The sequence below is a fragment of the Mytilus edulis genome, chromosome 3 (assembly GCF_963676685.1).
Source record: "Mytilus edulis chromosome 3, xbMytEdul2.2, whole genome shotgun sequence".
NCBI classification, from domain to species: Eukaryota; Metazoa; Mollusca; class Bivalvia; order Mytilida; family Mytilidae; genus Mytilus; species Mytilus edulis.
Genome location: NC_092346.1, coordinates 45,207,220 through 45,233,863, shown reverse-complemented (window position 1 = coordinate 45,233,863; position 26,644 = coordinate 45,207,220). Strand labels below are relative to the sequence as shown.

Genomic DNA, 26,644 nt, shown 5'->3' with positions numbered 1-26,644 from the left:
CAGAGCTGTATCATGCTTGAATGTTTTGTCCATACTTGCCCCAACTGTTCAGGGTTCGACCTCTGCGGTCGTATAAAGCTGCGCCCTGCGGAGCACCTGGTTTAAGGATAAGAAGATACGGTATGATTGTCAATGTGACAACTATCTGTCAGAGACCAAATGATGTAGATGTTAGGCAACTTTAGGTCACTACAGCCTTCAACAATGAGCAAAACCTGTACCATAAAGTCAGCTTAAAAGGCCCAAGCATGACAAAAAATGAAACAACAATTCAAACAAAAAAGAAAAGTAGCAACCTGATTTATGCACAAAATAACAAACAAAACACAAATAGGACAGTGACCAACTGCAACCACTGTTTTATATGCTCTTGAGTTGAGACAGCCACATACAGAATATGTCTTGGTTAAACCATACATGGGTATTACATCTATGGTTAAACATATGTGTGTGTGTTCAACCCCTGGGGCTCAACCCTCAATTTACCTAGGACAGTGGTGTAATAGATTAAGAAATATTTTGATAGAACAAGGAAATCACCTTTTTGTTATTTTATCTCATTTCTTTTGGTTATTAAACAGTTATTGATCTTTGATTGTAAAAAAAAAGAACTTTGAGTAGAATTGAAACGCTGTAAGTTAAATAATTTATTGTACTATCATATATTATTCAACAGGAAATTTGACATAGGAATATATGCTATTATCACATCAATAGACCCATTGAGAGTATACATTGTAGACGATGAAGCCTTGTATAGGTTTGTATTTAATTTTTAGCAAAATTTTGGTAAAAGTCGGGTAACAGCACTATAATTGCCCTTCATAATCAATTTTAACTCTATTAGTCCATGCACCATAAATGTGGGGATAATTTCTTATTATCTGACTATAATGACAAACAACAGCTATTCTGTTTGAAGTTTGGAGCTATAACTAAAGCTGAGGTGACGTTGACCTTGAATTCAGAGGTAATTTAAGGCATTGTCTTTTAAACAACTCTGAGGGTATTCTTATACCCTGACATCTCTTTTTTGAAGGAAGAACCATTTTGATTTTTGTAAAACTCGTATTATAACTGATTATAGGGAAATACACCACACTAAAGTTGCATGCAACAAATAATTAAGGTCAGATATCTTTAAGGGGAAGTAATTGAAATTAAGCTGTGTGTCTGCTATTGTTCATACCGGTAAACAAGGTTCCATGACTTTTAGACATGACAGGAAACTAAAATTTAATACTAAAATAAGAAATTTGTTTTCTTTGAAATAGCAATCTTACACCACAGTTGACGGGAAGCCCATAACCCTCAGTAATAATTATAGGAATTTACTACATAAAACCAGATTTAAGTCAACTAATATGTGAATGAATAAATAAGTCTGAAGGTCTTAAAACCAACTATAAATTCAATAAAACATTTCTTAATTTTAACTCCCATTAGTGCTCTGTGTCTCCAATTTGAAAAAAAAATAGTATTAGCAAATGTATTTAAGGTAAAGAAAAAAATTGAAATTCAAATATTAAAATTAACTGCATACTCTAAAAAAACACTAATTTAGTAGATTTCATGTTATCTTAAGAAATGATTTCAATTGTTTATTGCCAGATTCTGTACCAAGAACTACCATCCATTTGATCCCTATGATACCAAGAAGTATGTGGTAGATGATGACTATATACCTGTATGGCAGGTATGATTAGGGTTACAGTCAAGGAACTATTGCCTTAATGATTTTTATTTTTTTGTTTTTTTTTGTATGATTGTCTGAAACAAATTTTATGAGTTCTCAGATTTTGTGATAATTTGTTTTTATTAAAGACAATTTTCTTCAAAACTATGATACTTTTAAATTTTTTTTTGCAGTCTCTTAGTGTTTATGTTTTATCTATTATTATTTTTTTTCAAATATGAAAGACGCATAGCTAGTTTTATATTTAAAGAAACCATTTTTTTATTATTAAAATGCTTATTGTATTTTAATACTAAGTGAATGAAAGTCTTTGATGTATTCCAAGAAAAAACAATTTGTTTTTATGGTGTATAACAGGAGTGGTTAATTGTAGAGCCTGTGACTTTTGTCGCAGAAAGCTCGACATAGGGATAGTGATCCGGCGGCGGCGTTAGTTAACTTCTTAAAAGCTTTATATTTTAGAAGATGGAAGACCTGGATGCTTCATACGGTGTATATGGATGCCTCATGTTACGAAGTTTCTGTCAGTCACATGTTCAATGTCCTTAACCTCATTTTTATGGTTCAGTGACTACTTGAAAGAAAAAGATTTTTTTGTAATGTTTAATTCTCTCTTATTATAAGTAATAGGATAACTATATTTGGTATGTGCGTACGTTGCAAGGTCCTCATGCCCGTCAGACAGTTTTCACTTGACCTTGACCTCATTTCATGGATCAGTGAACAAGGTGAAGCTTTGATGTTCAAGTTCATATCTCAGATACTATAAGCAATAGGTCTAGTATATTCAGTGTATGGAAGGACTGTAAGGTGTACATGTCCAACTGGCAGTTGTCATCTGACCTTGACCTCATTTTCATGGTTCAGTGGTTATGGTTAAGTTTTTGTGTTTTGTTCTGTTTTTCTTATACTGTATGCAATAGGTCTACCATATTTGGTGTATGGAATGATTGTAAGATGTACATGTCTAGCTGGCAGGTGTCATCTGACCTTGATCTCATTTTCATGGTATCAGTGGTCAAAGTTAAGTTTTTGAGTTTTGGTCTTTTTTTCTACTACTATATGCTATAGGTCAACAATGTTTGTTGTATGGAAGAATTGTTAGCCGTACATGCCTGCTTAGCATGCTTTATTTGACCTTGACTTCATATCCATGGTTCAATGGTCAATGTTTAGTTTTCTTGGTAAATGTTAAGTTTATGTGACATTTGTAATAAAGCTTTATATTTAGGACTATCAACATAATATCAATGATTAGTTAAGAAGGCGAGACATTTCAGCGTGTGTACTCTTGTATTTTATATTTGCACATATAATATTAAAAATTTGTTACTAAAAACTAAGTTTTTCTGTCTCTTTTTTGTGTGTGTCTGCATATCTCTTTGAAGTGTACCATCTTTGCTAGAATTATGTGGTTCATTTATTATGAGGAATTGTTAACAGTTTAAAAATTCTGTGTGCAAATATATATATATATGTTTGCTATTTTCGGCTCTTTTTGGTGCTTTTCTGTAAATGGTTGTACCACGTTCTTGCTATTTTTTTCCAAAAATGTATTCAGACAAAAAAGTATATGTACAAGTAGTATGTATTTACCATCCTAATAGATGTCAGAAAACACTTTAGTTATTCCGTTTTTATAAAATGTGTTGCTCAATTTTTTAATATTTAGTAATACATTAAATGTTTGTAGATGCCATCTTTGATGAAATATTACACAGATTTGGGATTCTCTTTTAAAGAAACTTTCAGCATGTACCTTAAGAGTAAAGGTAAGGTATATGTTATTCATGCCAATGGTACATAACACTACAGGGAGATAACTCTGTAAAGGTGGTACATAACACTACAGGGAGATAACTCTGTAAAGGTGGTACATAACACTACAGGGAGATAACTCTGTAAACTTGGTACATAACACTACAGGGAGATAACTCTGTAAAAAAATCAACTGAACATTTTGTTGGCCACAGACCACAATTAAATTCTCTATTAGTTTTTTTATAACGTTTTGTTTCATTAAAAAAAATGCACCTAATCTTTTTGTCAAATTTTGTGTGTGTGTAAAGTACAGTTCTAGTCCAAAAATATATCCAACATTCAGAAAGATTGCTCTGCTGTCTTTTACAAATTTAGCCAATACACATCCATACCCACATGGACAAGTCAAGAGATGTTCTGAAAACTGTAAATATCACCTTTTTGCACCTGGCCTAATCACTCATTCCATATCAAAATCAGTTAAAACAAAACATCCAAAAGTTTATTTCAGAACTCTTCTTTCATTTCCACTCCAGAAAAACTAAGAAATGTATGAGGAAGGAAAAGAAAAAAGATAAAGAAAAAATTAAAGGGAACTATATTCGTGGACAACGAAGAGCGGGGTCTTGGCCCTGTTGTTGAAGTATAAAGCTTCTCGATGATCAAAATAAATGTTTGTCAAATGGCTGTATATCCAATGAAATTTTCTGTTTAAGTGTGTGGTTACAGTCTTTTTTTTATTTTTATATTTTTGTTAAAGAATCAAAGTAAATATTTTGTCCAAAATTTTTGAAAATTAAACAAGACAAATTAATTTTAGTCCAGTTATTTTACTGTGGTCTATGTCATCCTTTGAAAAAAAAGAATTAAAAATATACAACTTATACAAGATATTATTATTCATCAGGCCTCAAGAAAAATATTTCAAACATTCCCTTCAGCATTACTTTGTTAACTTTCCATTTCTGTCAATTTTTATAAATTTATAGTCTTTATATTTTGAATATACAATTAGATTCTAATATTATTTCAGGTTTTGAGTGGCCAAGAATGATTTCAATAATGGTTCTAGTACCAAACAGTTCTTTCTTTATTTCCTAATGACCATTAAATTATTTGTTTTTGAAGGTTTAGATTATGAGAAGATGTGGATGGATATGAGAGAAACAGTTGCCACAGTAGCCATTCAAAAAGAACACAATTTTATAAACATACTGAAAAAATACAGAAGTTCCAGGTACTGAATAGCAATAAGTACATTGAAAGGCCATATGCTTCAATTGAGTAGATATAAGAAGATTTCAGTTTTCTAACTTTTGTTTGCCTCAACCAAATGGAAAAATAGCTTAATGTTTCTGTTCTTTAACTTGATTGCCCTCACCTAAATGTTAGGAAACTTAAACACAACATTTATTACCACACAACCTAGATCAAGTACAAGTTTATGCAGCATCACTTAATGACTTTTACTGTTCTTGAGTTATGATCCTTTATAATGTTATATGTTAAGGGGGGCATCAACTGTGTACAATGGACACATTCCCCATTTATTTCATAAATAAAAGGAGTCATCAATTATAGACAGTTGACTATTCAGTGTATCAAGTTTTTAAACTTTAGTTTCTTGTGTATAATTCAGAGTTTAGTATGACGTCCATTATCACTGAACTAGTATACATTTTTGTTTAGGGGCCAGCTGAAGGACTCCTCTTATCATTTTCCATTCTCATTTTTGTTTAAACAACCAGAACATGAAAAAATTAAGTATTATAACTATTTATATATCAGAGACTTGAAAAAAATGTTACTATTAACACCATATTTACAATAATACAAAACAATTGAGGAAATCTTTATCAAAAGACAGCCATTGTTAAAAAAAAATAATTTGTTTATTTTGTATAGGAACTTCTTTGAGATGATGAGATTTGATTTTGTGTTAGATGAAGATTTAAATGTTTATTTAATGGAAGTAAGTATAGAAGTTTTATAAAGCAGCTGAAACTCGTGCGTTAGTGTAGAGACTTATTTTTAAGCATATTCATTTGATATTTAAAGGTTATTATAAAATATAATAAATTTATGGTTTTGCTGTACCTGCATGCAAAGTAAAATACGTCACACTGGATATGTAATTCAGTTTAGGTTTTTAAAAATAAGGTGTGCCAAGATACTTGCATTCTGAAAAAAAAATTTAATGTTAAAAAAGTAAACAAGTGAAATGTTTCATTATGCAATATACTGTTTGTATCACTTAGGAGAAAGTTCTCTTTTAGGTAAAACTGGCTTAAAAATCAAAAATATTTCAAATTTTTTCAAGATCTGTACTTGTTTCCAAAGAACTATTTGGTTGACCTTGTGCTCTATGCATATTTTGCCAAAGTATCCCTGATATTATTTGTATGATTAAACTGATGTCATGCTTATAATGTCACTTTCCTGGAATGCATATTCCAGATGAGTAGATAATATCTTATAATTTGTTTCCTAAAGTAACATATTTTCTCTGTTTTAGGCAAACATGTCTCCCAATTTATCATCTGCACATTTCAGTGCCAATACTCGGCTGTATGAGCATGTGATATTTAATCTATTGAGTTTAGTTGGAATAGCTAGATCTGTGACTAGTCCATTTGAAAACAGGTATGTAAATAAATGTTGTCTTCAAGTAGCATGGTATAGCATAAACAAGCCATTTAAATATTTTGAAACGATTAAGATTTAATGCGAAATTAATCTCCCTTTGTATGACATAGAATTATTTCATGGATAATTGTTGAGAATTTAAGAGTGCAATCTTAAAAAATATTATGTCAAACTGTAACTACAATGTATAATGAACCAATATTAAACAGTTTATACATAAAAAGGTGATGTGGGGTATAGGCCAATAGTTTGAATTAAAACAGATATTTATATTAAAGCATAACGAAAACAAAAATTAAGCCTAGGCAGTTTGTAATGTACAGGTTTTTTTCACTTGTTAATAATCTTTGTTTCACCGAAAAATCTTTATGCTTGACCTTAATGTTATTTGAATTAATATATTGGGTATAAAGTAGGGCCAAAATCATTTTTGGGAATCATACAGATATTTATCTAACTGAAATCTGAAGTTAATGGCAGTAGATTAATCTTTTGTACTATTGTTTTGTATTTTAGTGGAGAAGATGAGAGAGCTATGGTATCCTCTAACAGAGACATTGCTGTGTTTCCTGATTGGTGCAGTGGTAAAAAATGTCAGAATAATTGTTTGCCAGAGGTAAATACAAAATATCGATGGATATAATTAGATTGATTAAAAGTGAAAAATTACTTATTTACTGTGTTGTTTAGAAAAATGACATAGAAACTGTATATGAAGCCAGTGGCCCAAACTTGTTATAAATGTTTTTATCTACTGCAGAATGTTCCCGTATTGAATAAAACACAAAAATATAAAACAAACATTATGTACATTTTCGCAACACAAGACAGTGAGAATACTAGGATTTGACTGTTTTCTACAAACACGGGAGATTAAGGAAAATGCTTAAACTATTTTTTATCTTAAATCAAACTGTATTATAATTTCTAAGAATTTATTTTTTACATCACTTAGAAATGCCAATTATGCAGCCAGTGCCTTACATTAGAACTGAAGAAAATTCTTAAAGCTGCCTACCAGGAACATATGAATAGGAGAGGATGCAGAAGGGTCTTCCCTTATTTCAATATGGTAAGTACTGTCAAATTCATGAATAATTTAATGTTTTTCATCTCCTCAGTTATCCTAAATTATTGCACTTCATTAGATTTTGATAAAGTTGATGTATTCAAAAGTCATTGTTGCCTCTATGCAATGTACCAGTTGCGCATATGTGTGTGTATAGGTGCAAGGTTGAAGGGAAATGAAGAATTTAGAAGTCAATTTTAGTTTTGTATCTTTTAGATTAGTTTGCTCTCTTATTTATGTAAAACACACATCTGCTACTTATATTTAGAGTAACAATCATGTCTATGACTAATCTGTCCATCAGCAGAATGAGTACATTTGAATTGAAAGCAAATTAACAGCCTAGTTGCATAGTTACAAGATTATATCCCTTTGTTAGACACTTCTTAAAATATTCAAGAAGTTAGTCATCAAGGAAAAAGCATACCTCTTTTTTTGTAATCAATTCAGCTTTCAACTCAAATCCTCGAAACTTCACAGGAAGATTGCACATGTGTTGGGAGTTGTGCACTTGCCATTATGATTTTTTTTTCTCATTTTCTCAGATCTTTGAACTCATTCATTATTTAATGAAAAAATATTCAAAAATAACCGCACCATTGTAGACTTTGACCCATTTTTTTTTTTATAGTAACTTGATACCATATAATTTTTATGAAACAGCCCACACATGGTGTTGGTCATAAATTTATATAGTTAGTAGAACACATGATCTTATTTAATAGTATTTTACTTGAAGATTGGTAGCAAAAATTTATTTAGTTGAATTTAAAAAATTTGTATTTTTAGACTCAGCATGAAGCACATCATTGGAAACCAGACAAAGCAAATACGGAGTATAAATGGCTTAATGCTAAAAATAAAGTCATGTACATGTGGTATGTTGGGAAATGTCAACAAGACCAGTCGTGGTGTTCTTAGTTCTAAGAAAAGATTCTCTGTTGAAGTGGCCTATTGGTGCAGAAATACTACTGTAACAGTCAAATAGAAATAAAGTGAAGAACGAGGTCAAAAGAGTCTTTAGGACAAAGATTAATAAACAAATATAAAAATAAAATATATAAAAAAAAGAATAAAATAGATGGAAATTTTTCATCTTTTGAAAAAATGAAGCATAGTATAACAATGTCTTAAAAGTAGTTTGTACTGAACATACATGAAATATTTGCCATTGGAGTTAAGCAACCAACATTCAATCATCTAAATGCAAGTGCTTTGATATTATAAGCTACTGTTAAAAGCGCATTGGTATCATCTACTTTAGTTAGAAAAAATATTACTGTTGTGTTAAAAAGAGTGATATAGAGAAAATACCATCATTATCTACATTTTTTATTACTTTTATATTTATTTGATACATGGCATTTAGATATAGATATATACGCATGAAACATTTTGACTGTCATTATTTTTATATTTATTCGAACAGCATATTTTGGTTTCTTTAGACCTTTAATATTACAGACAAATTGATGTTTGAACTAGAACGATTTATATGACTGACTTCATCTTAATAAAATCTTATTTTAGAAGTCCTATTTTGTCTAAAAAGAAAGCATCTTCTTTTGATTCATCTTCTTGACAGATCAAAAGATGGTTTTTTTCAGGGAGTGTAGGGGAATTTGAAATATTGAATAAAAAGTAACTTATTTACAAAAACTTTTTTGTAAGAAATTCAAAAACTTTTCACCTCCTTTAGCATTAAAAAATCTGGATGAAATAGACTTTATATCTATGACTACTGGTAAGTCCCCTCAATTAGATCTATTCTCATCATGAATGTAGAATGTACAAAGTTCAAGCACGGAATTTAAAACTTTCTGGAACAAGATGAATTTAGTAAGGTTCATCATTACGTCCCCTGCTTAGACTGTTATCATTTGATATAAAGTTAAGATTCCGACACACAAAAACTTGAATGTGAAAGACAGAGAAGTTGAGATAGAAAGTAACCACCTCCCATATCTTTGATCATGTGGCACACAGAACTTTTTTAATTTAAATTGAAAAGCTTGCAGTTACCATAGTACCTGTAAGTTCTTAAATTATTTTTGCCATTTTCTTTATGGAAACCTAGTGCTTTCTACTTTTATATGTTCAATTTTATTATTTGATATTAAATAACAAAATAAATGTTACATATATAATAATTGATTGATATTTTTATCAAAGCATAAGTGCAATATGATTTATGATGTGGTCCCATTTTATGTATATATGTGTTTGTGTTAGTTTGTAAGATAAATATATCTCAATATAGAGGGTAGGACCTTTATCGGGACTCTGTGTTTGGGTGTTTTTAAGCTCAGGCTTTCGGAATTGGTCCTATTGGGATCCGGGAATTCTTTTTTTGAATTTTTGGGATGTCAGGATTTAAATTTCTTTAAGTTCAGGACCTTGGGATTTCATGTTTTTAAGCCCAGTATTTCGGGATAAGAACCCCTTCTACCCCCCTCAATATAATAATTTGGAGGTCTGAAGTTTTTTTTGTTTTTATTTTATGTATGTACTTGTTTACCTCCTGGTATATATCATCATCAAATTTTATATGTTTATATTTACTTTGTATCTTTTGTATATTTTTATGCATTTATATGTAATATTTGCAGCTTATGAGGATATTAGTATTGTTAAGGAGGCCAGTTTGAATGGATTGAGAAAATATTTTATAAGTGGAATTAGTTGCATGCCTATAATTGTATAAATCTTTGCAAACCAACAGTGATATAAAGTTTATAAATGTGATAGCAGAAAAATTTGTAGCACAATTAAATTGTTTTGTTATTCTGTTTTATCATGTGAGAATTTTTGATAATTATTAAATAAGCATGTTTTCTGAATTTACATTTTAGTGCTACATTGTAGTATGCTTTTTGAATTTTTAACAAAACCACCATATTTTTGTCAGTGATACAAAATGTACTATTATTTTTTATTTGAACTTTGTATATTTAATCTGGCATCAGTTACCGGTAGTTAGTATATTGAAACAGATCTGAATTATAGAAAACACAAACATTTACTGTTCATTTAATATTGTATTTTTATTCTAGTAGTAAAATATCAATGCATATTTGCTGTACAAAATTTCATTTGATTCATTGAGTGTTCTAGCTCTTTAAAAAGGGCATTATTGACTAAATTATAAAAAAAATTGTTTACTATTTACATTTGATTGTTGAACACTGGATTGAAATTGAGCAATAAATTTATCATTTTGTGTCAAGGGTAGTTTGATTCATTAATATCATGACCAAATGTATTTATTGGAAAGAAGTTGATAAATGCTGTTATATTTTATATTCAAGGAGATGATTTAAAGATTAAACCTTTAATAGACTTTTGATTTTTGTTCTTTTAGTATTTGAAGTTATCTCCCTTTCAATACAACTGTAAGAATCAGAATCATTTTTATTATGGCTATACGAATTCCTGAGTTTGGTTAAGAATCCCACAATAGATGTATTTCTTTTTCAGGATCACTATCATGTTGAATTATTGTTGGCCTTATTGATTTCCTCTTTGTCCATCTTTTTTATAATGCCCCACCTAGAGACATTATGTTTTTCAGTCTGTGTGTCCATTCATTTTTCCGTCTGTCCAACTTCAGGTTATAGTTTTTGGTAAAAGTAGTTTTTGATGAAGTTGAAGTCCAATCAACTTGAAAACTTGTACACATTTTTCCTGTGATTTGATCTTTCTAGTTTAATGACAAGTTTTTACCCCAGTTTCAGAGTCCACTGAACATAGAAAATGATAGTGTGAGTGGGACATCTATAGGACACATTCTTGTTTTTTCTTAATTTAATTGTTAGACCCATTTGTTAAAACTATACTTATATGATTGTCTTCTAACATTTTGAGTAAACACTGGTGGTAAAATATGATGTATTTTTGTGTCAGCTGATTGTTTAGGCTGTTTCAATCTTTGCTCCTCTGTGCTTTTTATGAATATATTTACTGGATTTCAGATGGTGTTAATGATGTCATCAAACAATGGTGTAAAAATATAAGCTTATAGGAAAATGCATCTGGACAAATGAGAAAAAAATTCTCAAACCATTCTATAATAGCAGGGTGCAACTACAAGATGTGTTCAACTTCATTCTGGGAGTTGTAAGTATCTAGGTTTAGATTTTTGGAGTTGAATACACAAAAAAAAAGAGACCCACTTTTCTCCCCTGCCTTCCTGCTGAGATCAAATTACATAATAATATAAGCTAGTTGTGTACTGGAACTTTGCAAAAGTAATAAAATGGAGAATGGAAATGTTGAATATGTCTGAGACAACTACCCAACATCTTCGCTAGCCAAGGGTTACGATCCACTCCCGCTCTCTTCTGTCTGAAGAGAGCGGGAGTGGATCGTAACCCTTGGCTAGCGAAGATGACTACCCGAATAAAGAGCAGAAAATAGCCAAATGCCACCAGTGGGTCTTCAACAATATATTGTCTTTAGAAAATTGATCTTCATGAGATCTCTACAGTAGATTCTGCCCAATACTTAGTAATAGCTCAAGTAAGTTGTAGATGAGTCATGTTTGTTGTTCAGGATAACTACTACCTCAATTAAGATTAAAAACACTGTACAGTGACCTATTGTTGTTAGTTTCCTGTGTCATTTGGTTTCTTGTGGAGAGTTGTCTTATTGGCAATCATACCACATCTTCTTTCTTATATAGACAGTTTCAAGTCTACTTTGCCATTTTTATCTCACCTGGGATAAAAGTTACTGCCCATAAGACATAGGTGTTGCTTTTCTGGTGATAATGAAGAAGGCAACAGCGTCAACATCTGTTAAATTTTCTGCTTAAGTTAGTTTGATAAGAACTACTTGTAATAAATAATGATATTTTTCTTTAAAGTTGCATAACTATCAGTACACATCAATTTGATGACTATTTCTAGGCCGTGCCCTCTATGTCATGGTCCAGTGACAATATTGCTGTCCATCAGATTAAATTTTTCTGAATTTTCTGCTGATAGGCTAGACATATTTCTGTGTCCACAATTTAGTGCTGAAAATTTACCTATAATACACCAACTCAAGTCCACTGCAATGACTGTCACCTGTATTATTCTATTTTAGAACATAGTCTATCTAGTGCAAAAGCAGGTTCATATTCATGTATTACTAACATATCCTCAATATGCATGTTACCTTCAACTTGATATTAAATAATCTTTATAGCTTGCTGTTGGGTGTGAGCCACGGCTCTGTGTTGAAGACTGTTCTTTGACCTATAATGGTTTATTTTTACAAATTGTTATTTGGATGGAGAGTTGTCTCATTGGCACTCATACCACATCTTCTTATATATCTATCATCATCATCTATTGTAATTAAAATTTTCAAATGTTGGCGTAGAAACAATCCTTAAAACATTACTTTATATTTAATGAATGTTTCAACAACTGTAAACAAATCTATAAATTATCACAGATTATTATGAATTAAAATTATTGTCTATAAAAATATCTTTTTTGTATCAGATACATATGACATGATATTATGTTACATACAATTAAACTGCATCACAATTTGTATAAAGTTTCACTATCTGTCAGAGCACTTAAGAAAATATGGGAAAATATTATGAAGTCTGATATTAAAATTTTTGTCAAAATTATTATTTGAAGTATTAAAAATGAAAAAAACAATTACAAGAGTTTCAAGTGGTTTTTCGAGGCAAAAAAAAGTTGTCAAAATTAGCATCTCTAATTTACCCAAGTTCCAAAATTAATACTTTTATTAAATGTTTTGTAATTTCATAAGTTGAAAAAAAAATGAAATCTCAATCTTTCATAAAACAAACCACTGGAAACCTATTTTTATATGACATAAAATATCATGAAGAAATTTATGTGTTTTGGGTGGTGTACATGTCTATTTGCTAAGTTAAATGTTTAAATGCATTATATCAACACACAAGTGTTATTTTTATGAAATTAATCATTCACACATCAGAAATATACTTATGTTTAAATCTACTTCTTCCATTAAACCAATTATATAAAATTTTAAAATTTTAAAGTTTTAATTGAATTTTCATGTTGACTTAAACTACTGTTGATAAAAGTCATTATGGATGTAAGCTTCTAGTATTTGTCTTGGAGTAAGTTCAAAATCTCTTTCTATTTTCAGAACATTAGAAAACTTCATATCAATAGCATCAAACGTACAAGGACATTTAAATTGTAAATGGAAGACGTATTTCAAACATATTCATTATGAAAATAGCCCTAAAATTTTGATAATTACTATCATTCAATTTAAAATTTCAAAGGAGAGGTTACTCTACCAAATATTATTATAATTCAAAGGTTCTAGTTGTATATCATTAATCAATTGAACGTAAAACCATACTGAAGAAACAAAAAAAAGTTTATTAAAACCTTCAAGGTTGTTTTCAGATTTTCGATAATTTTCATTTCTCTGATTATTATTTCAAGTTCAATAGATTTTATATTAACTTCAGATAAGGCAACAAGTACATAGATGGACCAAACCTAGGTCTACATGGTAGTATATCATGATTATTTTATAATAAAGAGTATAATTATATTTTGTAATTAAGAAATATCTAGAAAGAAAAATAATAACCCACTCTCTTTATGATTCAAATGTTAAAGGTCACTTTGACTAGTATGTAAAATTTAGTACGAAGAAAACCCAATCACTAATTACTGTTTGTCATGCAATGTCTTTCAACTAAATGATTTTGTTTATTTGTTGTTGAAAGACCGACAGTTCTCCCTTTGTATGAACTGACGGAATCAGTACAGTCCCTTTCATGACATTTTCATACAAATAAAAGGAAATGTAAGGTAAATGTCAACAAGACTAAATGTTGTCAGGAAGTTCCTGTTTTATTTGAAAATGAAAGGATTGTCAAGTCCTTGGAACCTCTTTTCTTTTCATTTATAAAATTAAGTAATTGAGAAAAATTAAGAAAATAATTCAACTTTTCTTAAAGATTGAAGTTCAGGAAATTGATTGGTATCTAACGCCACTTCCAACCCTTTTTCATTATAATATATTCTGAATCATTATCCAGACCACTATAAATATAATTGTATTTTTAATGTTTTACAACCTAATTAAACCATTATACATAACATTAGAAAAAAAGACAAAAAAAAGTAACATTATAGTCAAAAAAATCAACACAACAGAACAACAATCAAAAACAGAAAAAAATGACTAATATGATAATTAAATACATAAATGATTCTTATTTGGCACCAATTCCTTAATTAAATATTCACAATGCTGTATAAAACATAAAAAAAGATATATGACCTTTCACTGACCTTCAACTACATGTATAATGGACGGATTGGAAAGTAAATGCAATATACAAAAATATTTTGACTACAATGTAAATGCTATTGTATTAACAAATGCATGAAATATTTTATACCATACAGTACTATAAGAGACATATACATGTCTCTGGTTCTATGAACTGCTTCTTAATGAATCAATGATATACATAACTATCGGTCACTGCAAATGGTTCCGAATGCAAAAGTGTTGGTTCTAAAGTTCTCAAATGAAACCATAAAAACATTTGCAGTTAATTCTGTCCAATTTAAAGTGATAGTTATGAAAACTTTTTTCTTATTCTTCTTTTAAACTTGGAACTTATGTTACAAATATTCAGTTCTGTCAGAAAACTGTTGTTATGGTTACAGCTCTGTTTCTGTCACTGGATCTGTCAGTTGTAGTACCAGATCAAAGGAGGTAGGAGGTAACTCATTCAGCCAACAACTATGAATAATTTCCAACAGCTGAAAATAGGAAAACAAAGACATATTATTTTGATGTATACTTGAGGATGATTCCTGATGAAATAAAAAAAAATTCAACATTCTCTTAAATGGTGTTTTTCAAATATGTGATGTATGATACATGAAAAGTAAATGAAAATGAAGAACATCATGTGTTTGTCTTTAAAATACAAGCATTTGAAAATTATATCTTTTGATAAAAAAAAAATGACTGTCTCTGTAATCTGGAATTTTGGTATGATTTCTGTATCAAAATGTGTGCTTTGTAGTGTTTTAACTAGGAAGTTGGTAACTGACAGAACTGGAAAGGCATACTAGTTAAAACTCATCACTGTTGAACTGCTTAGCAAATGTATAGTCATTCTTGCAGTAGTTTCTGAGAAAAGTGAATTCCAACGAAAAATGTTTATTGAAGGAACATATGAACAGACAATTAGATGGACAAGGTGACTGAAATATGGCCCCACTTCAAGTCTGTCAACACTGAGTTGTGGCAGGTGTGTTTGATTCATATCTCAATTGTCTAGGATTGCCAAAGGTTGTGGTTCTCTCTCTGAACTAAGACAACATCAATAAAAACTCAATGATATGGCCAATAGTGCTGAAAGTGGCATTAACACCAAAAAATCAATCAATCAAAAGTGGGGTTTAAAACATTTCAGTTTGTAACCCAGAAATGTGTTTTACTTGCAGAGCTATTCTAAAGTGTATGTGACTGTGTAAAGTATTTGATACAGTTATGCATAAATGATTTACAAGAAGACAATCTGATAAAACTGATGTTGCTTTTATCTTCATTCGTTTTGTCAATTAGGGTTGTTTTACTTGTGATATTTGATTGATTGCTTTCATGCTTTTAATCTCATTTGTTCTCACTTTTGATATAAAACAATAGTCATATTCAGTATGTTTTGCAACTAAACCAATCCTTACTCTAATTGAATATTGAAGTAATCATGAGTAAAAACACCATGTTGTTTAATATGAAATATGAATGAATTTTCAGACAAAAAACTTTATTGATCAATTCAAACTCCCTATTCAGCATTTTGTTTAGTTAAATGAATATAATGAAAGGAATGCATTTCATCATTCGTTCATTGATTTCTGTGTAATGAAGCCTTTCCTAACAGATCAATAGGCATTAACGTTTTCAATTTATGGACAATAGTTTCAATACATATTTTAAATGCTTCATTCAAAAACCGTTGATGAGATTAAACTGTTCTTCCTGTTGTCTTTTCATGTTCAAAAAGTAAAATGAGGGATTACTAAACCATTTGAAAATAATATTGGATCGGTGTACAAATTAAAGAAAGGTGTGATCTGAGCATCATTTTCATGGATACTTTATTTCGCGTTTTTACCCTTTCTATTTTATTTCACAATTTTCTAGTTTACTCGAAGTTGATTAATAACAGAGGTGGATTTAGGGGGGGCCCGGGCCCCCCCTTTTCAGGGAAAAATTTGGTTGCTTATATAGGGAATCACTGAAGCATGACCAGAGCGGGCCCCCTCTTAGGCAGTCAGTGGGCCCCCTTTTATGGAAATTTCTGGATCTGCCACTGAATAAGGAAAGATCCAAAATTTACATATTGGCAACAATTTATATTAGCGTAATTTTTCAAATCGCGAAAGTCGTGAAAAATAAATCGCTCTCAGAAATAAGTTGGTTTATAGTATTCTGTAACTAAATATGAATGACTTGTCTGTTTTCAGTAAACATGGAACCAATTGCTCAAGGTCCTAATCTTATCTTTTACCTTTCGGTTATGAAATTCTACATGCCTTAAATCAGAAATTTCTGAATATAGCAGAACACTGAAATGTAGTACACATAGCTTAGTATTACAATCTGTTATGGTTTTCTTTTTTTTAACACCAAAAAATATTCTTTTTTCTCTTTAAAAGTGTCATTATCAGTCAAAGTTATTTGGCCAGCATAAAAATTTTCATAATGACAAGCAAACAAAAACGTCATGTTTCTTTCAATTCAGATTAAAAAAAGAGCAATTTTTAGTTTCGCAAATAATCTTTCATAACAGGTACTTTTTTAAAGCAAAGTGAACCTATCAATAAATTTTATTTGAGGAAGTCATCTACACAAGACAGTAATCATGCCATCTTTCCCACAAGATTTTCACTATCTATGTCATTTGGGTTGCTGTCTCATTAATGTATACAACACATCTTTTATTCATATGTCAGTCCAATCCAACTTTAAGTTGGGATAATTTAGGGATACAAATGTTTATCGAAAGGACAGACCGGCATGCTTTAATATTTAATTATTTAATGTTTTTTTAAAGGCTGATAAAAGAGAACTCCATACTAAACATACCTGTGTACCAATGTTTCCAAGCTGTCCACCCTGCTGCAGTTTAGTCTTCAGTGTCGTAAAGTTCTCCAGGTTAGCAGGAAGAAGGTCATGGAACGAAACAAGATTTAGTTGTGTTGTCATTTTCCGACAATTAATCACATGTTTTTCATTCATTCCGTCTAACAATGGAACATCAATATCCAAGTCAACATTCTCGTTGTATTCATTCATACAGGGCATATCTGACATGGGTTGATATACCCGCTCATAATTCAACGGAGAATCAAAATCAGGATCATTCAACTGAACTTGTCCATTTTGTTTTTCTGCAGGTTTATTAGAATAGACCCTGTCTATATATAACTCAGCATCAACAACCACTGATGGCTGATGTTGTTTAGGTACCCCTGAAGAGGGGATAGAGTTCACAGCACTATTTTGAACACTAGCTGTTTCTGAATCTTCAGATGTATGTGGTTGATTCAACATGGCCTCTTCTCCTGACTGATTGTGAAATGAGTCATCAAAAAATGATTTATGATTAGGTGACCTATTGCTTGAACTTGGACTTCTAGATTCTTCTGGAATTTCTCTAATAATATCATCCAATTTCCACTTGTTTATTTTTTTCCTTTTTGGTTGGTCTTTTCGAGATTTACGATGCTGTTTATGAGGAGGACTTAGTGTATTTGGATTGGTTGTTTTGAAGAAACCATGTGATTCTAAATCATTGAAAAGCTTTTGATCATCTGTAACATTGCCAGAGTCTTCTGTTTCATTCAACATGACCTCTGGTTGACCTTTATTTGTTAACTTTGGTGAATCTGAAGTTATGGTAGAAACTCTCAATGGAACACCCTTCTTTGTAAGTTCTCTGTATCTTTTAGCAGCAACATTTGGACTAGCATATACATTTGGGCCTCTCAATTCTTTAGAACCTAATGAACCTGCAGTTTTTGGACGTGAACTATGAGATGGAGTTTTTGGTCTTGAATCTGACATTTTTATTCCACTTCTGGCTGTTTTTGATGACAAGCCTTTTTCATTTTCATCTTCCAAGTCCTTAATATCTTCTGGTGAAGCACATGTCACTTCTATGATACGAGACATGCTAGACATGGGTCGTAAATCATCTTCATAATTACTAGGCATAATATCATTTTCAGGGAGAATTTCTTCATCAATATCATTTTGATCAGGAAAAATATGATTGTTTTCAAATCCAGTAAGGACAAATGCAGTTTCTGAAAAATTCATTTTTCCTGAATCAACAGAAACAAAAGGTAATTCATCAACCTGGAGTCCTACTTGACTCTTTTCATGATGAACTGGTAAACGACTTTGAATTTTCTTTCCTTTATGATTGCGATAATAATCAGAAGAAAGTTCACTACTTTCACTGTCAAAACCACTATCACTGATCCTAGCTTTACTTTGTATTTGCATTTGCAATTTCTTTCTCATTTGATTTTCTTTGAAGGGCAAATCAAGGTCAGTTGTATGTCCATCAGTGTCAACATCAGCTTGTGATGACAATGAAGTTAATTCACCGCTTGTTAAAGAAACGTTAGCTTTTCTCACACGTACACTTGAGTCAATGCTACTACCACTATCATTGCTACTAAAACTTGAATACCGCGGCACTCCAGATTTGAATTTCTCATATTGATTTGATGTCTGCTCTTTCGTGTCCTCCATATTCACGACAGTATGATTCTGATCAGTGCTACCATTTTCTTTGTTTTCACCATGTTCACCATTTGATTGTGTTTTTAATTTTTTAACACTTGCATATTTAACCTGTAGATTTGCCTTTTCCCTTCTGTCAGAAAGTGGAATTACAGGCACATTTCCACCCCTATTAGTCAATTTCTTTTGTAAGGTTGCTCTTGCTTTCTTTATCTGAGATTCACTTCTCATTAACCTTGATTCATTTTGTTCGTCTGGTCTTGTATTTCCAGCCTTTTCTGCTGATTTTGACCGTTTTTTCTTTGGCTGTTTTGGTTTGATTACATCTTTTGGCTTTTCTTCTGGTTTTTCAGAATCCTCCTTGATAAAAACTGGTTTAATTTTCTGAAATGGTTTACCGGTATTTTCATTTGTATTGTCTACCTGGGGTTCAATTATATGGCCCAAACTTTTTAACTCTTTACGGGCCAAGTCTAAGTCATGTCTGAAATTTTCATTATCACTGTCAGAAACTTCAACAGCCTCAGTTATTTCTTGTAAACCAGAAGTAGTTCGATGTAATATTTGTGTTCCTGAGAATGTTCGGTGAACAGATTTTGGAAGCATATTTGACCCTGAAGATGAACGATAAAATGGACGAGGAGCCATTTTCTTTACAAATTTACCTTGAAGCTCGTCATAATAATCAACAAGCTCAAACCTCTGAGTGCCCGGTCCGTCACTTTTCCAATACTCTTGCCTTAACATGCTTAGATTTTTGTCTCTTATAACTAAATGTTCTTTATTTTGAGAATTTTTCTTTCTTTGTAAAGTTACAGATTCTGCCATTCCAGGAAGACAGTCTATAATTTCATCCAAATGATTATTGTTTTCTTCAATCATTTCCACAGGAAGTGGTAAATTTGACCATAACGATGCCCTTGAATCCTGAGATATTGTGTTTCTAAGCCCATGCGACCTTGGGTATTCCATATCACTAAGGATACTCCATTGATCACTGTGATTAGACATTGTCCAATGCATCATATTTTCACTGTTAGCAGACATTCTACGAGGAATCATATTTTCACTGTTGCCCGACATAGTCCGATGCATCATATTTTCACTGTTGCCTGACATTGTCCGATGCATCATATTTTCACTGTTGCCGGACATAGTTCGATGCATCATATTTTCACTGTTGCCCGACATAGTTCGATGCATCATATTTTCACTGTTGCCCGACATTGTTCGATGCATCATATTTTCACTGTTGCCCGACATTGTTCGATGCATCATATTTTCACTGTTGCCTGACATAGTTCGATGCATCATATTTTCACTGTTGCCTGACATTGTTCTATGCACCATTTGTTCACTATTTCCTGCCATACTTCTATATTGAGATTGCTCATTTTGTGCTTGCATTTTATGATATAACCTTTTGTCCTCTTTGGACATTTTCTGATACATTGTGGGATCAATTGACCCTGAAGACATTCTTTGAAGGTCACCATGAGCTGCCTGTTGAAGACTATGATTACTTTGGTTTGATAAACTTTTATGTAAAGCATGATCATTTTCATATTGCATTGAATTTTTAGAATCACCTCTTTTTTTCTTATGAAGTTTTTGGCGGACAGTCTGAATGTCTTCCTCGGACACTTCATCATTTGAATCATAATGTTCAGATTTAGTCTTTGGTTTAAATGCTGATACAGCAGTTTCTGATCCAGTTATTGTTTTTAATTTAGAAATCACCCACTTTTTACTGTCAACTTTCTTCAATTTTGTTTTACCCTGAGGTTTGGAATGACTAAATGCATCAGCATTTTTCTGTTTGGAAGGTGTATTTGATTTTCTTTGTTTTTCATTTTCAGACACAATTGGCGAATCAGCAAGATTCAAATCATATGGATCTGGTGCACGGTTCTTTTTATGTTTTCGTGAAAATGGTGATTTACTTCTTGATCTTTTAGGCTTGGGTTCAGGACTAGGTTCCCGGCTTCCAAACAACGTTACAGCTGGGGAATGTCTAGACCTTGATAAGTCAGGTGACATTGTCCTTGACCTCTGACTTCTACATGATTGTGCTGACAGAGGTCGACTTCCAGGTGACATACTCCTAGTTCTTTTATAATCTTCGATCACCTCTCCTGGAGAACGTACCCCATGAGGTTTATGCCTATAGAATTCATCCTCAAAATCTGAGTCATCATAAAATGTCTGGGGATAGTTATGTACATTTTTTTCGTTAATATATTGATCCCACTCATATTGGTATGTGGCAAATTTTTTCTCACACATATTTGATATAATTTCCAAGGCGATCAAAGCAAAAGACCTAATATCTGGAAGGAAGAAATTCCTTTTGTCTCTGATACTGTGGCTACTGGTTTGCTGCATTGCTCCAAATATCTGTGTGTCCTCGAAGTCTCCTATGGCTGCTCTCATTACCATGCTCTGTAAAACATAAAACATTTCGTCAACAAATTCAGAAAAGTGATTTCATATTATGTACATGTAAATATGGAACTAAACCATAAGAAACAATAGCCTTACAACCAAATTCAAACATTTGTTTTTGGGTTGTTTTTTTTGTAACTTGTTTATTCTATTTTAATTTGAACTTTATTTTCAAACATTTGCTAGTAAACAAAAATTATTTTCTCCGGTGATATAGCTATGTTAACATAACATTACCGTAGATTCACCTGATGTTTACCTCTAGTTTTGGTTTTATAACTTCTCCGATATTTTTTTCTCTGTTAGAATTTCTAACTTGCAATATAATGATAAACTCATGTATGGATTCAGTTGTAAACTATGGTACATGTATATCTTGCATCACTACAGCGTATGTTAAAATGTTAGAAAGTAGAAATGTCTTCAAAAAAAGTTATTTAATGTGTAATTGATAGCATAGAATCCAAATAATTCTAACAAGTAATAATTATTTTTATGGATGCATAACAGTCATAAGAAGAAGATCACTAGATTTAGTAATAAAGTTTAAAACTCAAACACAATAAAAGCATCCCTATATTACATATAACATTGATACAAGAAAATTAAAAAAAAATGATATATACTGCATACTATGAAAAAGCATTTTAGAAAAATGCTGAAGTACATTATGTTAATGGCCATTTTTTCTTAAATAAAGGCAATCTATTCTAAGCCTCTCTATAATTGTAATAAAAAATAAATGCTATCATGTTATATACATTGTATAATGCTGCTATGTTTACAGCTACAGCCATTCCTTAGTTTTCCTTATTATTATTATTGCGATCTTTGGATGATTTTCCTGTGTTTCAAACAAACATTTTAATTTCAGCGATGAAAAATGTATAAGGGAGTAGGTCCGAGACCACAATTATTTCGTAGTGCATTTCTTTTAGAACATAAATGAAAATAAAAAAAATCCCACCTGCGCTTTCTCAAAGAAACTTTTACAGTGTGTTGTACTACTTTTGGGACAATTTATATCAAAATTATAGAAAACCTCATTGGCTCTAACTCAAAATATGGACAATTTTATGTTTAGGGCGTCTTGAAATCTTTTGACAGCTTCTGAAGTGCTAATTTTAAACCTTTTTCAGCTGGACCAAATCACTACTTTCCTTTAAAATTCTGGACCCAAATTTCTTTACAGTGTAATTTCACCCCCCTACTTGCAAATTGAGGCATTAAACATGGAGAAATAAATTTGGAAGGGGTATAAAAATTAATGGCAAGTAACCCACTGTCAACACTAGGGACTATATTTGTGAACAACGAAAATCAAGGGACGACAATTGTGGTCTCGGACCAGTAAGTTACTCAGAGTAATACTCAAAATAAATTTTGTCACTTGTAAAATTAGTGAAATGGTGAATAAATCATAGTCATCAGTCTTAAATAGGTAAAGAAATTTAGTATTAAAATTAATTCCTTATTGGTAATTGCCTGGTAAAAACCATAGAAAACACTCTTCAAGAGACTTCATGTTCATACATGTATATTGCAATTGAAACCTTTTAAATATGCATATTTTCAAGTAAAAAAATCTGCATCTAAGATAACAAGCTTAAATTGAGACTCTATAAAAACACCCTCCTCCAATAAAGAGAATATTATAATGCACCTTTAACCAATATAGTGAGGGATTATATTTCAAAAGTAGGTCTTAAAGAATAGAGTGTCAATGTATATAACTGAGGTATATAATAATGGAATTTTTAATAATAAGAAAGTTTGTGGAATTTAAAAAAATTTAAAATTGAATGTACCAATTCATCCCTATATTTCATGAATACTATAATCATATGATGCATATATGTAATAAATAAGCATATTAGGAGACACTATATAATTTGTATATGTCTATAGGTGCATCCAGTACCTGTAGCACACGATTTGTCACCTGGCCATACATATACACTGGTACCTGCCCTGACTTCAAAATGTAACAAAAACAGATTAAGTCAGACATTTCCTACATCCAAAAACACAAGTTATCTCACCTTTTCATTATTTTTTTTTATCAATCTTCAGAATATTTTTTTTAGAGACCTGTATTTTAAGTACAAATTATAAATTTAAGTTCTTTACCAATACAGATATTAAACTAAAAAAATCCTACAACTAAATACTATGAGAAACCTCAAAATTAATTACATATGACCATTTTAAGATGATTTCACAAAAAATCAGTAATTTGTATGTTTATCAAGGGGCATAACTCAAGAACAGTAAAAGCAATGCCATCCAAACATGATCTGAATTATGTGATAATAAGCATTGTATATAGGATTCATAACATTTGGTTGAGGCAAACTTAAGTTAGGGAACGGAAATGAAAAATTCAGCAACTTTTATATTTATAAAGGGGCATAACTCAAGAACGCTATAAGTGACGCCACCCAATTTCAAACTTGATCTGTATTATGTGGTAATAATCATTGTATATAAGTTTCATAACATTTTGTAGAGGCAAACTAAAGTTAGAGAATAGAAACAAACTTTGGGACTTACATACAGATGGACGGACAGACGGAAGTAAGTACTTACAGACGTACAAGGGTAAAACTTAATACCCCCTCCGCTACGAAGGGGGCATTAATTTTTTTTTAGAAAAAATTTAAGTTAGCATTGTATTAAAAAATAAACAAGGGGAAATAACTGAGAAAACCAAAGAAATAGACAAACATGCAATTTCATGTTAAAAGAATCAAGCTGATAGACATTATGATGTTAGATTGCCAAAGATAATTATTGAGTTATTTAAATGGATCAAATATCAAGACATTAAAATGTCAAATCATTCCGATACACACAAAGTTCTAGATAGATTTAACACACACATGCATATCAAGTTATAAAATAAATCACCATAAACAATATAAGTGCATTATTAAACCGGATTCAAATTTTAATAAAATGGTTATTTTCAAACGTAATTGCTGTCATTAAATTCAATATAATCTGCAAATAAATTGTTAATTTCTTCAGAAATTATTTACATGCTATAAGATATAATTTGTCAATCATGTGTTACAATAGATACCTCGGTGGAACCCTAATTCAAAAATAAATTACATCTATTACTTTAAAGCTCATATTTCTATACTGTCATGAGAAGCCAGGTATCAGTTTTTGCTACTTTAAATCTTTATTAAGTAAAAGAATAGGTTATATCAAATGTTATTGCAAATCAATCATGTACTCTTTAGTCCACTTATAAACTTCGCTGCAAGAGATCAAAAAGTTTGAAAGATTGTATTGAATTTTGCTTTTATCACTTAGATGTTAATTTTCAATATTACATAGTTTCATTATTTCATTTTTAACAAGTAACTAATAAATTCTTAAGATTATGTACTTTTAACTTTTATTATTAACACTTAAATTTGTTCAGGAATAGAGTACAACTTCAAGAATTAGTTTCAGTACTTACTTTCCTAATTAACTTTTAAACACTTTAATTTAAAAATATTTTATGAAATTCAACTTTAATTTAAGTAACTACTTCATGTATATGTGCATTTAAAACCACTTAAAAACTAGCAAAGATTAAAAAGAGAAATGCTAAAGATAATTCTGTATATATCCTCTTAAGGCCTTGCCATCATTTAAAACGTGTTATTCTTAAAATAATATTCAATATATATCATAAGATTATAAAATTGTATATGTTATCTTTTAAATTATATGGTATTGGATCTGATTTATATATGGCTATATCCTTCAAAGGACTTCAAGGTATAAAATGAATAGTTATTTAGAGGACATATAGTCAATCTCCCTAGCAGAATTGCATAAAATGAAGATAGAGAGTGAAAAATTTCATCAGACAAGAGCAAAAAAGTATATTTCCATCTTAAGAATATGTTATACTTTGTCTTAGTTTCTAAAGAATTATAAACTAGCTGATTTTGTGTAAAACCAAAATGAAACATTGTCAAGATAAACATTCATTTAAAGAATTCTTCATTTCGGTGTATTCTGTTAAAAATATAACCAAAAAAAATAGTTTATTCTAAAATTAACAATTATTTACAGATAACCAAGAAAACATATATATAGTAAAGCCTATACAATCTAATAGTATAATATCTTACTGGAAGTGATCCTTTGAGGTATATACTTGATGAATTCAGATTGTTGTGAAGTATATTCTGATCATGAAGGTAATAAAGTCCCTCGGCCACATCATGAATGATCATTCGCTGACAAGATTCTGGAAGTGGTGATTCCAGTCGTCTGATCAACTCCTGCAGTGTTCCACTGTTAGTTAACTCAAGACAAATAATTCTGAAATCATAAAATCAAGGATACAATATGTTAACATAAATAGGTATACAACTCCTCTATGTACTCTCTGTATGAAATATTGAAACTCTTGTTGAGGTTTTTTTTTTTGTGTGGAAATTCAAATTATTGTTCTATAGATGTAGGAAGATGTGGTGTGAGTGCCAATGAGACAACTTTCCATCCAAATAACAATTTTAAAAAAGTAAACCATTATAGGTCAATGTACAGCCTTCAACGCCGAGCCTTGGCTCACACAGAGGCTCACACAGAAAAACAATCTGAAAGGCCATTTCAGTAGTCTAAGCATCATCTACCACAAAAGTGCTAAGTCCATATAGTACATATGTACAATTTGAACAAGTGTATGTATAGAACCCTTGTAGTCTTTAGTTTTACTATGAATACATTTCCTATTTAAGTATTCCCTTCTACATGTGTCATAAACTAGATTCTCCAGACCTTCGTTTTTTTCTATCAAAAAAAATATTTATTTTCAATGTTACATACCTAGAGTCACTTGTGACTATCTCTCCAGTGATCAGCGTCATAGTTTCATAGTATGGATTAGAACTACTGGTCCAAAGACATTGTAACAAACTAGCATGCTGTATTTTACGTAACATGCCCAGAACTACTATCTCCTGGGCCCAGGACTTGACATGTTTGGGTCCATACACCTTCATTAGACCTTGTCTGGTATGATGTTTCCCAACATTCCATGTTGCTCTTAATCTTAGTTTTCCTGGAGCCTAGAATTAAATAAAGATTATAATGCCATTACATCACAAGCTCAATTAACATTTTTGATAATGTAAAAAGATTTATTTCTATAGAGTTTGCAGACATTTTTTTTTTCTTGTGTGTATGGTTGTTTGTTAAAGCATATCATTTTG

General features: G+C 30.9%; 2 protein-coding genes across 7 annotated transcripts in view; one reads left to right on the top strand and one right to left on the bottom strand.

Moving 5' to 3' along the window:
• Nucleotides 1-10,518, top strand: part of LOC139514295 (probable tubulin polyglutamylase ttll-15) — a 32,281-nt gene extending 21,763 nt beyond the window's left edge. For all 4 annotated transcript variants that reach the window (XM_071303337.1, XM_071303334.1, XM_071303335.1 and 1 more), the window contains exons 8-16: nt 677-760; nt 1,612-1,696; nt 3,390-3,468; nt 4,586-4,694; nt 5,363-5,429; nt 5,973-6,100; nt 6,620-6,719; nt 7,059-7,175; nt 7,962-10,518. In XM_071303337.1, coding sequence (XP_071159438.1) covers nt 677-760; nt 1,612-1,696; nt 3,390-3,468; nt 4,586-4,694; nt 5,363-5,429; nt 5,973-6,100; nt 6,620-6,719; nt 7,059-7,175; nt 7,962-8,093 — 901 coding nt within the window. In that variant the 3' untranslated portion in view covers nt 8,094-10,518. The remainder of the gene's footprint in view (nt 1-676; nt 761-1,611; nt 1,697-3,389; nt 3,469-4,585; nt 4,695-5,362; nt 5,430-5,972; nt 6,101-6,619; nt 6,720-7,058; nt 7,176-7,961) is intronic.
• A 2,037-nt stretch (nt 10,519-12,555) lies between these two features.
• Nucleotides 12,556-26,644, bottom strand: part of LOC139514291 (uncharacterized) — a 50,896-nt gene continuing 36,807 nt past the window's right edge. For 2 of the 3 annotated variants that reach the window (XM_071303310.1, XM_071303309.1), the window contains 5 exons: nt 26,259-26,500; nt 25,559-25,751; nt 23,341-23,394; nt 17,307-21,416; nt 12,556-14,965 (listed from right to left, as the gene is read on the bottom strand). In XM_071303310.1, coding sequence (XP_071159411.1) covers nt 14,864-14,965; nt 17,307-21,416; nt 23,341-23,394; nt 25,559-25,751; nt 26,259-26,500 — 4,701 coding nt within the window. In that variant the 3' untranslated portion in view covers nt 12,556-14,863. The remainder of the gene's footprint in view (nt 14,966-17,306; nt 21,417-23,340; nt 23,395-25,558; nt 25,752-26,258; nt 26,501-26,644) is intronic. The other variant, XM_071303311.1, reaches the window with a different exon arrangement.